This window comes from Corylus avellana, chromosome 5 (assembly GCF_965113065.1).
Source record: "Corylus avellana chromosome 5, dhCorAvel1.hap1.2, whole genome shotgun sequence".
In the NCBI taxonomy this organism is placed as follows: domain Eukaryota; kingdom Viridiplantae; phylum Streptophyta; class Magnoliopsida; order Fagales; family Betulaceae; genus Corylus; species Corylus avellana.
Window position 1 is genome coordinate 17,155,816 of NC_142494.1, and position 14,894 is coordinate 17,170,709.

A 14,894-nucleotide genomic window follows, 5' to 3' on the forward strand; every position below is an offset into this window, starting at 1 on the left:
TCGGACTTCATTTCTGAGAATAATCTGGTGGATATTCCGATGATGGAGGGTCAATTTACTTGGTCTAATAATCAAGAAAATTAGAGTTGGTCAAGGATTGACCGGTTCTTGTTTTCTTCGGATTGGGAAGATCACTAGCCAGCAGTTTCTCAAAGAAGACTTCAACGTCTGCTCTCCGATCATTTCCCTTTATTACTGGATTGTGGGACTCCTTGTGGAGGTAAGAAGGGTTTTAAATTTGAAAATATGTGGCTTAAGGCAGAGGGTTTTGTTGATAAGGTTGCGTCTTGGTGGGGGTCATATTCGTTTGAGGGTTTGCCTAGCTTTGTGCTTGCTAGTAAATTAAAATCCCTTAAAGTGGACTTGAAAAAGTGGAATGAGGAGGTCTTTGGGGATATTGGGAGGAAAAAGGAGGAGTTATTGGGAGATATCCAGGAGTTAGATGAGTTGGCAGAATCAAGAGGATTAGATCAAGAGGAGAAAATCCGGAAGACGGACAAGTTGAAAGATTTGGAGAATACTTTGTTGTGTGAAGAAATTCATTGGCGTCAGAAATCGAGAGCTTTGTGGCTCAAGGAGGGGGATCGAAATACTCGCTTTTTCCACAAGATGGCTAACTCTCACCGAAGGTACAACCGGGTGGAAGTGCTTCGTATCAATGGCATCTTATCTGGTGATCTAGTGGAGATAAAAGATCACATAGTGCAGTATTATCAAAGTCTTCATTTGGAACAAAGTTCTTGGCGCTCTAGAATGGATAACCAGCCATTTTTGTCCATCGAGGAGGAGGACAATAGGTGGTTAGAAAGAGACTTTGAGGAAAAGGAGGTTTGGGAGGTGGTAAAAGGTATGGATGGTGATAAGGCTCCGGGTCCAGATGGCTTTTCCATGGCTTTTTTTCAAGCTTGCTGGAGTGTTATTAAGCAAGATGTCATGGCGGTTTTTGCAGAGTTCCATCGCAGACGTCAATTGGTGAAGAGTTTGAATGCAACCTTTATTTCCTTGATTCCAAAGAAGGCGGATGCGGTGGAGATGGACTTTCGGCCCATTAGTCTGGTGGGAGGGGTGTATAAAATTGTGTCTAAGGTTCTTGCCAGTAGGATGAAAACTGTTTTGGGTAAGGTCATTTCCTATTCTCAAAATGCTTTTATTGGGGGCCGGCAAATCCTAGATTCCGTTCTTATTGCAAATGAATGTGTGGATAGTCACATGAAATCAGGGGTGCCAGGTGTTCTTTGTAAATTGGATTTGGAAAAGGCCTATGACCATGTAAATTGGGACATTGTTTTGTATTTGCTGCATAGATGTGGTTTTGGCGAGAGGTGGAGGGCTTGGATAGAATGGTGTATTAAGACGGTAAGATTCTCAATTCTTGTGAATGGTTCTCTGGAAGGGTTCTTTAACAGTTCGAGGGGAATCAGGCAAGAGGATCTTCTCTCACCGTTATTGTTTGTGCTTGTTATGTAGGCTTTGAGTAAGATGGTGAATGCAACGGTTGACCAAGGCCTTTTAACTGGTTTTTCGGTGGGAAATAGGGTCTTGTCGGAGTTGATGATTTCTCACTCCTTATTTGCGGATGATACTTTGATTTTTTGTGAAGATTCTATCGAGCAAATCCGGTATGTTCGTCTCATTCTCTTATGTTTTGAAGCTGTTTCGGGTTTCAGAGTGAATCTTGGAAAGTCGAAGATTGTGGCTATTGGTGAGGTGGAGAATATTAGGGGCTTAGCTAACATTCTTGGGTGTAGTGTTGCCGAATTGCCTATGAAGTATTTGGGCCTCCCTCTTGGGGCGTCTTATAAGGATACGGTTATGTGGAATGAAGTGATCGAAAAGATGGAGCGTCAAATGGCAGGTTGGAAGAGAATGTACCTTTCTAAAGGAGGTCGCTTAACCCTCATTAAGAGCACTTTGGCTAACCTTCCGACTTATTTTTTATCTCTATTTCCGATTCCTGTTAGTGTAGCTAAAAGGATTGAGAAAGTCCAGAGAGATTTCTTGTGGGGAGGAATGGGGGATGAGCCCAAGTTGCATCTAGTAAGTTGGGACCAAGTTTGTACCCCTATTCGTTATGGTAGTCTTGGCATTCGGAAGATGCATTAGTTTAACCAAGCTCTTTTGGGGAAATGGCTTTGGAGATATGCAAATGAGAACGGGGCGCTTTGGTGTAAGTTGATCAAAGCTAAGTATGAAGACCAAGAAGGTGGGTGGTGCACGAAGGAGGTTTCGGGCTCTCATGGTGTGGGGCTATGGAAGCATATTCGGAAAGGGTGGAATTTCTTTGCCAAAAGTACTCGGTTTGAGGTGGGGGAGGGTTCGAAAGTCCGATTTTGGCATGATATTTGGTGTGGGGACAATTCCTTGAAGCAAGCTTTTCCATCTTTATACAGTATCGCCAGACACAAAGAAGCTTGGGTGAAGGATAATTTTATTGGAAGGAATGGGGTTGTTGAGTGGAATGTCATTTTCATACGATTAGTACAAGATTGGGAGATGGATTTGGTTTCTCCTTTTTTTGATCGGTTGTATTCTTGCAAGGTTTCCCTAGGCAGCGTAGATCGTATTTGCTGGGCTCCGTCCAAGAAGGGCAAGTTTGAGGTTAAATCGTTCTATAAGGCCTTGGCCATTTCTAATCAAGAGGAGTTTCCTTGGAAGAGCATATGGCGTACTAAGGCGCCTCAGCGGGTGGCTTTTTTCGGTTGGACAGCAGCCCTAGGCAAAATTTTGACTCATGATACGCTGCGTAAGAGGAACATAGTGGTTGTGGAGTGGTGTTGTATGTGCAAGAAGACCGGAGAGTCAGCCGATCATCTTCTTCTCCACTGTGAGCTTGCAAGTGCTCTTTGGCACACGATTTTTCAGCGGTTTGGGTTGCACTGGGTCATGCCTTGCCGGGTGAGGGCCTTGTTTGCTAGTTGGTGGTCGGGAGGTCGTTCTCGAAGCGCGGTTGTTTGGAAGATGATCCCTCTGTGTCTTATGTGGTGTATTTGGAATGAAAGAAATGCTAGATGTTTTGAAAATTCCACTAGGACCATAGAGGAATTGACTCATTTTTTCTTCTGTACTCTTTACTCTTGGACGGCCACTTGGCTAGCTCCGTTAGTGATTAATTTATCTGATTTTCTTTTTCATTTCTCTCCCTCCTAGGCGCTCTCTGTTTATACTTCCCGTGTATATGGGTTGCGTCCCTTTGCGCTCTTTTATATCATCATTACTTATAAAAAAAAAAAAAAATATGTGCATTTTGTGGCTATAACACTATGCGATTATGGTGGCCAAACCCAAAAAGAAAATCATTGAAGCTTGTAACATGGACGCACTAAAAGGCAGCTGTCCTGTGGTATAGAGTTTTGAAGAAAAAGGCCTTTAGTTCCACAAATGTTCTCTCACAATCCTCAAAACTACGATCATTTATCATTCTCCAAACACACCACATTAAGTAAGAAATGATTATCTTCCACACTGCTATCCTTGAGAAGAGCAACACTGCCCTCCCCAACAATCGAAGAGATCCACCACCTGCCTAGGCATTACCCACTTTAACTCATAATGGCCGAAGATATATCTCCATAAGGCATAAGCAATCTCACAATGGAGTTTGGGGTGATCTACAGATTCCCCATTTTTCTTGCACATGCAACACCCGTTTACCATTATGAGATGCCGTTTCCTTTAAGTTATTCTCTAAAGCTGCTGGCTAAACAAAGAACATGATTCTCGAGGGAAACTTATTATGCCAAATACTCCTCCAAGGGAAGGGGTCACTGTCATGGGGAACAAGGATATTATAGAATGATCTGGCATCAAATAACCCTCTTGGAAGGGGCTTAACTCAATTTGTCCTCACTACCTCTAAAGCTGCCAACTAAACGAAGAACATGATTCTTGAGGGAAACTTATTATGCCAAATACTCCTCCAAGGGAAGGGGTCACTGTCATGGGGAACAAGGATATTATAGAATGATCTGGCATCAAATAACCCTCTCTTGGAAGGGGCTTAACATAATTTGTCCTCACTACCTCATCTCAATCTGAAGGAATACAATAAATTGGAAAACATGGTGAAAACATCCAACTCCCAATCTGGCACCACTACGATTAAATTAATTTTCCACTGATGAGATGCAATAGAAAGCCGTACATGATCCGCCACATAAGCATCTTTGAAGCGAGCTAAACTAAATAATTTTGGAAATGCTACCTTAAGGGCCTGCTTCCAACATCACACATCATACAAAGCTAATCTTGGAACCATCCCCTACCTCAAATCTAGTGTATCTAGAGAATTCCCCCCAACCCTTCCTGATGAATTTCAAAAGACCAACCCCATGCGACCCATTAACCTCACTAGAACACCACCCACCCATTTTTTAAGATTTCTTTGATGATCAGTTAGATGAGTTGGTTAGAACATACTGGCCATTTGGAATCTGGAAAGTGTGTGATTGCTTATCTTTTTATGTCCATAAAGGGAGTACTTCCCTTTATATTTTTTATATAGATCAGTGCAAATAACTAGCCTGAATGGATGTGTGGTATTGTTGATGAGTAGTGGTGGGGATGCATTCTACTCTTGTTCTAAATTTGAATATTTTAAACAGGTTGTGCCAGGAGAGTTGACTATAGTAACTGGGGTTCCTAATTCAGGCAAGAGTGAGTGGATTGATGCTCTCTTGTGCAATCTTAATGAAAGTACTGGTTGGAAATTTGCTCTTTGCTCTATGGAGAACAAGGTAAGGTAGTTTATGGTCAAATTTGACTTCATATTTATTTGCTATATGGGATCTTCTGATCTTGGTTTATGTTTCTATTATGTGTGGGAACTTTTTACTGTGGGGTCTTGTACTTGATGCTTGTAGAGAGTGTCACTTGGACAATCAGAAGAATTGTTTGAAAGCATTGTATATGTTGTTGAATTTATCATATTAAATCTTTGACAAACTCTTCACTGTATTATTCTGTATTTTAGCTGTATGGCACCTTTGATAACTCTTATTCAAGGAATTTCTCTCAAGACAACATATACAAGTACTTTTATGTCACCCAATTACCTGAACTTGGTTGAGATGCTGGTTGATGAATAATTTTTTTGATTGATCCTACCATTGGCACAAACGTTGTCTGTGATAAATTGCTTTCCTTCTCTCCCCCCTTCCCTGGGGGCTACCACTCTTTTGTGGTGTGTTCATAATGATTTATTATTGTCTTTGAACTTAAAAGCTATCTGTTTTGCCATTCCTTCTTTTTAAGATTGTATTAAATGTGCATGAATCATATAAACTTAATAAGTACTGATCTTACTATCTATATCTATATCTTGTTGACAGTCTTTCTGCTACTCCTTTTACCTGTGACATGGTTATGCCAAAAACTCTGGGAGTAGTATAGGAGTATCCTTCTTAGAAAGAAATATATTGTACCTTTTTTTTTGTGTGTGTGTGTGTGTGTTTGAGGTCATACTCTTACTCTTTACTTGAAATTTGTTAATTCTGACTTTTTTCTTAGGGTTCCCAATTGGGTAAAGTATTCTAAGGCATATGTTAAATATTCTTTTAAACTTTTGATACTTGTCCTGCTGCTCTTTGGTACTCTTTTGTATCCTTGTTCATCTCAATCCCTCTCCATTTGGCGATCTTTAGGTTCGGGATCATGCAAGGAAACTTTTGGAGAAACACATAAAGAAGCCTTTCTTTAATGCAAGGTGAGTTTGGTTTAATATCATTAATTATTGCTTAAAATGATGGGGTTTCTAAAATTAGTTGTTTTATTAGTACCAGTAAGGTTACCATTGGAAATGCACAGATTGCCTGGCAACCTACAACAACCTTCCCAAACAAGAGAAAGAAAAAAAAAAAAAAAAAACTCTTGTTCACCTCTTGCAATCTGTCTAGGTTGCTTAGGATGCACTTTAAGAGCACTAGCAACAACTTTTCTTAGATTTTCCTTAAATTTAGGGAACCAAACTAGTTTTTGCTTCCCTATTCAAATAGACTTCTCAATAGCTTCCCACATCCTTTTCCTATACTATTTAAATATTCTTTTAAATAACTGATAGGGGAGAGAGAGGAAAAAGAAAGCTATTTAAATATTCTTTCAAATAAATGCTAGGGGAAAGAGAGGAAAGAAAGGAAAGAGAAAGCCTTTTTTTTTTTTTTTTTTGAATAAAATAATGGTAAGAGAAGCAAAAGTGCTACCCTTCCCTTGGGTTTCCCTAGTTTAGGGAACACCAAGGGAGTTTGTTGCAGGGAGCTTTTTGGGAGTTTTCCTTACATTTAGGGAAGGGAATGAAATTTATGGTGAAGGCACAATGATACATGATGGTCGATGCTTCTTTGTTCTTTAGACTCAGGTACTTTTATAGTAATAATGACTTAACTGGCTTCTATTTTACATCTTCTGTCTCTTGACAATAGATATTTTGTCTACTGTGAATAGTAATTGTCTATATAGTGCGGCTGTATGGAAGATGGTACCTTTGTGCTTTTTGTGGTGTCTTGGAGGGAAGTGAATGATAGATGTTTTAAGGACTGCGGGAGGACTTTGGAGGAGATGAAATCTTTTTTCTTCAACACTTTGTATCTTTGGACAGCCACTTATGTATCTCCTTTAGTACTTGGTCATCATAATTTTCTTATTTTGTTTGCCCCTAATTCCTAGGTGGCTTCTCTTGTATATTTCCTATGTATATGGGCGCTTTACACTTTTGATGATATTTCGACTAGTGGTACGAAGGATAAGAGAGGTCATGAATTTGGAGCGCTCAAATAATTATGATGCTAGAGGTATGAGTTCTAGTCGTGGTAAAAGGAAGGCGAGGGGTCATTCAGGAGTTGTATGAAGTCAAGGATTCTCTCTTGGAATGTGAGAGGGTTGAAATCGAAGGATAAACGTCTGAGGGTGAGTAATCTCCTCAGAGATTGGAAGGTGGATATTGTGTGCCTTCAAGAAACCAAGCTTCAGGGTGTGTCGCACAACATTCTACGCAGTTTATGGGGGCGTAGTCATGTGGATTGGTGTTATTTGGATTATAGTGGGGCTTCAGGGGGCATCTTGACCATGTGGGATAATAAGGTGGTGGAGAAGGCAGAAGAGTGTGTAAGGGTTTACACCATGTCTGTTACCTTCAAGAATGTTGTGGATCTATCTGTTTGGGCTTTTACATGTGTGTATGGCCTAAACTCTGATAGGGATAGAAGGCTTCTTTGGGATGAGTTGGCTAGCATGCTCAGTTGGTGGAACATGCCATGGTGTATATGGGGTGAATTTAATGTAACCCATTTTCCTAGTGAAAGATCGGGTGGAGTTCATATGGATTCTGCTATGATGGAGTTTGATTTTGTTTATGATCCGGTGCTGATAGACCTTCCTCTTGTTGGGGGTTCTTTCACTTGGTCGATTTCTCATGACCCTGCCTTTTGGTCTAGGATTGATCAATTTCTTGTTTCCCCAGATTGGGGAGCCTAGTTTCCAGGGGTTTTGCAGAATAGGCTACCACACCTTTTTTTGGATCATTTCCCAATTCTTCTTGAGTGTGGTGACGTTTCAAGTGGGAGTTGGCCATTCAAATTAAAAAACATGTGGCTTAAAGTGGAAGGGTTTGTGGATCTGGTGAAACAATGGTGGGATTTTTACGTGTTCCAAGGTACGGCAAGTTTTGTTCTTGCACGCAAGCTCAAGTCTTTGAAGTTGGATTTGAAGAAATGGAATGAGGAGGTGTTTGGCAATGTAGGTAGGAATAAGAGGACTCTTCTTGAAGATCTTCGGGTTTTTGATGTGTATGAAGAAAGGCCTTGGATGAGGAGGAGTTATTGAAGAAGGTAGAGGTGTACTTTTACGGAGGAAATGAGTTGGATGCAAAAATCTTGGGTATTGTGGTTAAAGGTGATAAATACACTAAATTCTTTCACTCCATAGCTCCCAGGGGTTGAGACAAGGGATGCATTGAGTAGGATGATTTCTGTTGCGGTTAATGGGGGGGCTATTAGAAGGCTTTTAAGTCGGCAATACTACTTTCTCTCATCCTCTATTTGCCTATGATACCCTGATTTGTTTGCAATGCTCATCTCGCCCAGTTGCGTTTTTGTGGAGTTTGTTCCTGCTATTTGAAGCTGCCTCCGGTTTGAAGGTTCATTTGGACAAGTCAGATTTAATTCCGGTGGGGAATGTGGATCAAGTGGGAATTTTAGCCAGTATCTCAGGGTGCGGGGTTTCCACTTTGCCGATGAAGTATCTAGGTCTTCCGTTGGAGACTTCCTATAAGACTAAGCATATCTGGGATGATGTTATCAAGAAGTTAGAACATCGGTTGGTCAGGTGACAAATGTTGTATCTGTCAAAGGGTGGCAGGGTCACCCTTATCAAGAGTACCCTCTCTAATTTGCCCACATACTATTTGTCTCTCTTTCCTATCTCGGTGAGTGTTGCTAAGTGCATAGAGAAGTTACAACACAATTTTTTATGAAGTGGGATAGGTGAAGAGTTCAAATACCACTTGGTGAATTGGTCGAAGGTTTGCACTTCGATTATTGACGGAGGGTTGGGTATCGAAGATTTGATGGTGTTCAATTGCCTTTTTTTAGGTAAATGGATGTGGTGCTATGGGATTGAGAGAGATGCTTGGTGGAGAGTTGCGGTAGACTCGAAGTTTGGCAACTTTTGGGGTGGGTGGTGTGTTCTTATGCCTAGAGGAGCCTTTGGGGTGGGGTTGTGGAAGTATATCAGGAAAGGGAGGGAGACACTCAAAGTTTTTACTAGACACAAGATGGGGGATGGGACTAGGATTAACTTTTGGCCTGATATGTGGTGTGGAGATACAGTTCTTAAGGTAGCATTTCCAGTTTTATTTGGCATTGCTCGTGTGAAGGATGCCTCAGTTGCGGCTAATTTGTAGTTTTTGGGTGGATCCAAACTGTGGAATGTGAGTTTTTCTAGAGAGGCGCATGACTAGGAGGTGGAGGTCTTTGCTTCCTTTCTCTAGTTGTTGAAGATAAATTGTGGTGGGTTTCCTCCAAAAGAGACATTTTCAAGGTCAAGTCCTTTTACTCCTTGGATTGTACTGAAGGTAGTCGCATTCCCAGGAAGAGTGTAGCGGACGCAGGCTCCTTCGAGGGTAGTATTTTTTTGCATTGTCGGCGGCTCTAGGCGAGATCCTAGCCTTGGATAAATTTCAGGAAGCAGCATATTATTGTGATGAACAGATGCTGCACATGTAAGAGGAATGGGGAGATGGTGGACCATCTTCTTCTTCATTATGAGGTAGCTTCAGCTTTGTGGAGTGCCATCTTTAGTCATGTTGGGATGTCTTGGGTAATGCTTAGATGGGTTTTCGACTTGTTTGCCTATTGGTGGTCTTCTGGAAGACGGAGGAGTTATGCGGTCTTGAAGGTGGTGCGTACTCACCTCTTTTAGTGTTTATGGAGGAAAAGGAACAATTGGTGCTTTGAGTACCTAGAGAGGTCGTTGGAGGACATTTTATCCTCTTTCTTTCATACGTTGTATCTTTGGACTACAACGTTTGTGTCCCCTTTGTCGATTAGTTATGATGATTTTCTTGTTTGCTTTTGCCTTTCTAGTTAGGTAATTCCTTTTGTATACTCCATGTGTGCTTAGGGGTGCCTTACGCTTTTAATAAGACTAGTTATTACTTATCAAAAAAAATATAACTGACAATGAAAATTAGTCTTTATATGGAATTCTCCTACCATCAAAACCTGCAAGTGTTAGTTATCTATGAACCAACTTATTGTCATTCATAGTTCATTTATGTGTTGAATATTTAAGTTACATTTTACAACTCATATGAGTGTCATTAACTTTGTATTGCATCCTTGGCTAAACTGTAGTTATGGTGGATCTGCTGAACGTATGACTGTTGAGGACTTGGAGAACGGGAAGCAATGGTTGAGTGATACATTTTATCTCATAAGGTAACTAGAAATTTGAAGACCATTGTCCAGGCAAGAGGGGAATGTAACCTGTTCTTATATGTTATTATGAGTTATTATGCAGTGGGAGACTGCAACCAAACCTCTTTTGGTCATGGCTGGTTTGTATCAATATTTCTGTTGTGCTTGCCCTGGTTTTTGCATTTATAGATTAGCAAAACTAGTCTTTCTAAAGAGCCATTATCAGTTTGTCACTACAGTTTTGATTTCAAGATGATCAGTTTTCTCAGAAGATGATTTTGCATGGGGCAGTTATGCTAAAAACTGTGGTATATGACTACTACTCCAGAGGAAGAAGATCCTTTTCTATGCATACTGAAGTGCCATTCTATAATCTTATTGATATACAAAGCATTGAATATAATAATGGCAATCAGGATCAACACTTAAAAAAATGGTTTACTGGAAAAGTCCTTGAACAAAAACTTTGATGCTTTTGTGTGCTGAGGTATGATCATATTATTGCCTTTTAGGTTAAGACTGATGTCATTTTATTGCCCATGAAAATGACTTTCATGTTGGTTATGTTTGTGGCTGTGCTATAGGTGTGAGGATGATTCCCTTCCAAATATTAAATGGGTTCTTGATCTTGCAAGAGCAGCAGTTCTGAGGCATGGTGTGCGTGGACTTGTAATTGATCCTTACAATGAGATTGATCATCAGCGTTCTGCAAACCAGTGAGTCTTTTCAACATCTATCATATTGAGCTAGCCTGATAATGATTGTTGTGAAAGATGGCAAAAGGTTTAAACCATGGACCCCAAAAGTAGCTACTGCTGATTAATAAGTGTTTTATCTATTTGGTTCAATTATATGGATTCAATTCATGTTTTGGCATTGGCCATACATTTAGATTGTTAAGTTCTTCATATTTGAGAGGCCTTCTTTAGTTAGGCTGTATGCTTTTTTAACTAAGACCTGTTTTTTAGGTTTTTGTCACATCAAACTGTATAATTCCTGGGATACTTTCAAACCAAGTGGACTATACAGATGATGTAGTTTGTGACTGTATAATTGAGGAAAATTTGGGCGGTGAATATGACTTTGTTTGAGCTTTCACAAATTCATCTTGTGCTATCAGCTCTTGGGATAGATCTCTCAAGCAAATAATGGGGCAGAAGTTTGCGAACTTAATTTATGCCTTTCTGCCCTTCTCCTCATCCTTGTGAAACCTTCGACTAGATTCTAATGCTAATGGTGAATTCATATATGAGAATTTGGCACGACCACATCAGCTCTACTTAATTTGTCAGTTGTTAATTGGTGTTCTGGTGGTTTTCCGCAAATTCATTATTTTCCACTATTCTTCTTCCTTGTAATATTTTGCCTCGAACTCTTTGTAATGCCAAAAGTGCCTAAGCGAGCATTTACATTATAATGAGATGATGTATACTCATATTTCTGGTATCTAATTTTCTGCTTGAAGCACACCCAAAAGAGCGTAATAGAGGGCAGTGCGTCATAGATGCCCCATGTAGGTCTGTATCATATTAATATGTGAAATTTGAGGTTTGTGAAGAGTATGAGTTGTTATCATCCGTGGAATTGTGTACTTCTTTATGACTGCTTGAAATTAGGGCTGACAATGGACCGAGCTGTTCTTAAGTAGCTTGGTTTTAGCTCAAGAATGTACTTGTTCTGCCTTGTTTCTTTAATTAATGAGCCAAACTGAAGTCCTCTTTTAAGCTTATTTCATATGAGCAGGCACAAGCTTGACCTGTGTGGGCTCGTTAACATACAATCTTGTGGCATAAGCATAATATTTTCTTGCTTTCTTGGCTTTTACATTAGCAGTTTGATTGGAAACTTTCATGTGGTATATGTCATAACATACATAAAAAAATGGCAAAGAATTAACTTGTGTAATTTCTGGTTCCGGATGCACAATTTCCCATTACGTCTTGTCGGCTTTACGCCTTTCTCCTTATCTTTTTTTGTCTTTGAACTACAACCTTTAGATATATGACAAATCTTGTATAATAGAAGACTACACAACCTCTACTATCAAGTAGAGGTAGAACAGGTCTTGAGCCATCCAAGCAGCAATCAAGTCAATGCTTAAAGAAAGATATTTTGGCTTGAGTCTATCTTTGAGTCCTTATAGCCATTGAACTGACCCTAGCAGCTCCACAATCAGCTCGGCTCATTCGCACCCTATTTCAAATCAAGTTATGGCTCTCATCCGTCAAGATGGAGTGGAAGCCTTAATTTCTTTGGCTTTAGCATTATCTATGAGTTAAACATGACTTGGATTTTTAGCTTCACATGGGAAAAAACTTAGTGATCAGGCCCTTTTGAGGATACCTTGTTAAAGTAATGATTAAGTGATTAAATTTACTTTTGTTTATCAGCTTAAGCTTTTAGGACAAATGGTGATTTAAAATACCTTCAAATTGCTTGTGGGTCTCACTCTGCCCAGCTTACTGGATGAAACCTTCTCTTTTAAAATTCTTTCTCCCATATACCCTTGCCTAGAAGTAGGATGCTTGAAAGTTTTGTTTCAAGTTCTCATCTGTCATGTTTGCTCTGGCAACCAGTGTGGTAACTAGCAGAATGGTTTTTTAGAGTCCTCGGAACTTGGGGTGTTTTCTTTCTACACCTGCTGCTGTTCTTGATGACAACTGTATTGGTTTCCTGGTTCTTAATGTCTATGCACTGTATTTAGAAGAAGGAACAGGAGCAGTCCCCTTCAAAAGTGTTACGAGTGAACCTCAAATCTGTAGTGATATCTCTTCTCACACCTACTATTCTGCTCTGGACAGTCATGTTATGCTGCATTCCATTGAAAATCTATCTATTTGACAGGACCGAGACAGAGTATGTGAGTCAGATGCTTACCAAAATCAAACGCTTTGCTCAACATCACTCTTGCCATGTTTGGTTTGTAGCACATCCAAGACAGGTTGGCCACCATGATCTCTGGTATGCTCCAGAGTATCTCTTTCTTTTCTAATTTCTCCCCTTGTTTTACAGTTGCACCAGTGGGTTGGGGGTCCTCCTAATATGTATGATATTAGCGGAAGTGCACACTTTATAAACAAATGTGACAATGGGATTGTGATTCATCGTAATCGGGATCCAGAGGCTGGGCCTCTCGATAGAGTACAGGTGAGTATTATATTTGTTGTTGTGGTTATTGCACATTGGAGTCTATTTCGTGACCTTTTTAATTGTACTTGTAGGTTTGTGTTCGGAAGGTTCGGAATAAGGTTGCTGGAACCGTAGGTGATTCCTTCTTGTCCTATAATAGGTATGATTTTAATCTTTTCCTATTGCAGTCTCTTACTGACTAAATTTTTATGGCAAATCATTGAATATATTGTCAGGATTTACTTTTTATCATTGGATTTGGCTTAGTTGTAAAAAAAAATTACAACGCATGTGCTGTAGTTTTTTCAACTGTTCATGTTTAATTTTACTCTCTTTCTCTCTCATAAAATCTTAGAATTAAATCTGAACCATTGAAAAATTACAACATATGCTGTAGATTTTTTACGGCACCTAAGTGTGTAGCATGCTGCCTGGCCGTGGAACTCTTAACTATTTTCCCATGGAACAAGAGGATTAGAGAAGAGAGTAACTAACTGCAAAGGATAGTGGAATATTTCTCAAGGAAATATTCTGGGTGAAAAGTATACTCTAATTGTAAAATAATTTAACTAGTTCTTTCGAGATGTTGGAGGATTGTTCAAACCAATTACAAAAGAAAAAAAAAAATAATGGTATCTGCTCTCTGAAATCATATAGTAAACGATCTTATGATTTTGAATTATAAAGAAAAAGAAGAGAGACACAGAGAGAAACAAACTCCTTGCATGTTATCATGCATAATCCTAGTTGCCACTCTGAGGACACATTCTTCATATCAAACATTTGATGGTTCTTGTTATATCATGCCCCCAATTCTCTCCTTCCTTCTGTTATGTATATTATATGGAAAAAATAATAATGGTGGCAACATTGATGCTACTTGTGTAGGGTAACTGGTGAATTCATGGATCTTGGTCTACCATCTGGCAACGAGAAGAAATGATATGATTACTAAGAAAATGTATGATCGACCGAAATATAAGCCCTCAACTCGAGGCGGGTTTTCTATTGCCAGATTTCCGCCAACTCGAATGGCGGGGTGGCTGCATTCACTTGGTGCATGCATAATTATGGTGGTTAGAGATGAAAATCAGAGGTATTTCAGCATCGACAGTTGATCAGATTATGGTTAACTTGCTATTCCGGAGGGTAGGTTACAATTTTTGATGATTAGAGACTTCCTTTTGGAGATGAATCATTTGATGATCTATTTTGGCTAAACTTGTATAATATGATATAGGTTGTGTAAACTTGTATAATCTTAATCTATTTTGTGTAAAATTGTATAATCTTAATCTATTTTGTGTAAACTTGTATAATCTTAATCTATTTTGTGTAAACTTGTATGGCATCAACTTATGTTCAGCAACCTAATTTATTTCTTTTTCTCATCAATTAGTCAATGTACTCTCAATGTGTGTGGCTTGGTTGGATAAAATTGATCAATGAGCCACTGCCACTAGGAATGGTAGGTGTGTTAATTATAATTTAGTTGGTTATCATCACGTGGATAATGTTGTGGCCAATAAAATAAATACACAGCACATGCTTGATTGAACTCTATAATAAAGGATCTAATCATACAGATTCCATACACCAATGAATGCAACTCCAACATCTCTGACCAATGTTAGTTGAAGGGGAGTCCACCTCTTTTTCAGTATTTTGATTTTCTGCAACTTTTTTCCTATTTGTTAAAAAAAAAAAAAAGTAATGTTAGTTGAAGGAGTAATTCTAAAAGTCACAATTATGTCCCTCTTGTGACACTCTAAGAATGAGGTGGCTTTTAAAATTACTATTTGATTAAAATTCAATAATAATCAATCACAAGGTCAATGGTAATTTTAGAAGTTACATCAT

General features: G+C 39.3%; 2 protein-coding genes across 3 annotated transcripts in view; both read left to right on the forward strand.

The window, feature by feature from the left end:
* LOC132182329 (toprim domain-containing protein) overlaps positions 1-14,331 on the forward strand; it is a 36,262-nt gene extending 21,931 nt beyond the window's left edge. For both annotated transcript variants that reach the window (XM_059595540.2, XM_059595541.2), the window contains 8 exons: positions 4,602-4,733; positions 5,640-5,701; positions 9,843-9,926; positions 10,490-10,621; positions 12,750-12,846; positions 12,918-13,052; positions 13,127-13,194; positions 13,923-14,331. In XM_059595540.2, coding sequence (XP_059451523.2) covers positions 4,602-4,733; positions 5,640-5,701; positions 9,843-9,926; positions 10,490-10,621; positions 12,750-12,846; positions 12,918-13,052; positions 13,127-13,194; positions 13,923-13,977 — 765 coding nt within the window. In that variant the 3' untranslated portion in view covers positions 13,978-14,331. The remainder of the gene's footprint in view (positions 1-4,601; positions 4,734-5,639; positions 5,702-9,842; positions 9,927-10,489; positions 10,622-12,749; positions 12,847-12,917; positions 13,053-13,126; positions 13,195-13,922) is intronic.
* On the forward strand, positions 610-3,796 carry LOC148585858 (uncharacterized). Its single transcript, XM_088516335.1, has 3 exons — positions 610-797; positions 2,139-3,098; positions 3,691-3,796. The coding sequence occupies exons 1-3, from the start codon at positions 610-612 to the stop codon at positions 3,794-3,796; spliced, it is 1,254 nt and encodes a 417-aa protein (XP_088372461.1).
* Positions 14,332-14,894: the final 563 nt, after the last annotated feature.

What these genes read in the sequence shown, in the direction of transcription:
- LOC148585858 (XM_088516335.1), top strand. Translation starts at nt 610, where the DNA reads ATGGCTAACTCTCACCGAAGGTACAACCGGGTGGAAGTGCTTCGTATC. An exon ending in ATCGAGGAGGAGGACAATAG is followed by an intron (nt 798 to 2,138) that starts GTGGTTAGAAAG and finishes ATGGCTTTGGAG; the next exon opens with ATATGCAAATGAGAACGGGG. An exon ending in ACGGCCACTTGGCTAGCTCC is followed by an intron (nt 3,099 to 3,690) that starts GTTAGTGATTAA and finishes TATTCTCTAAAG; the next exon opens with CTGCTGGCTAAACAAAGAAC.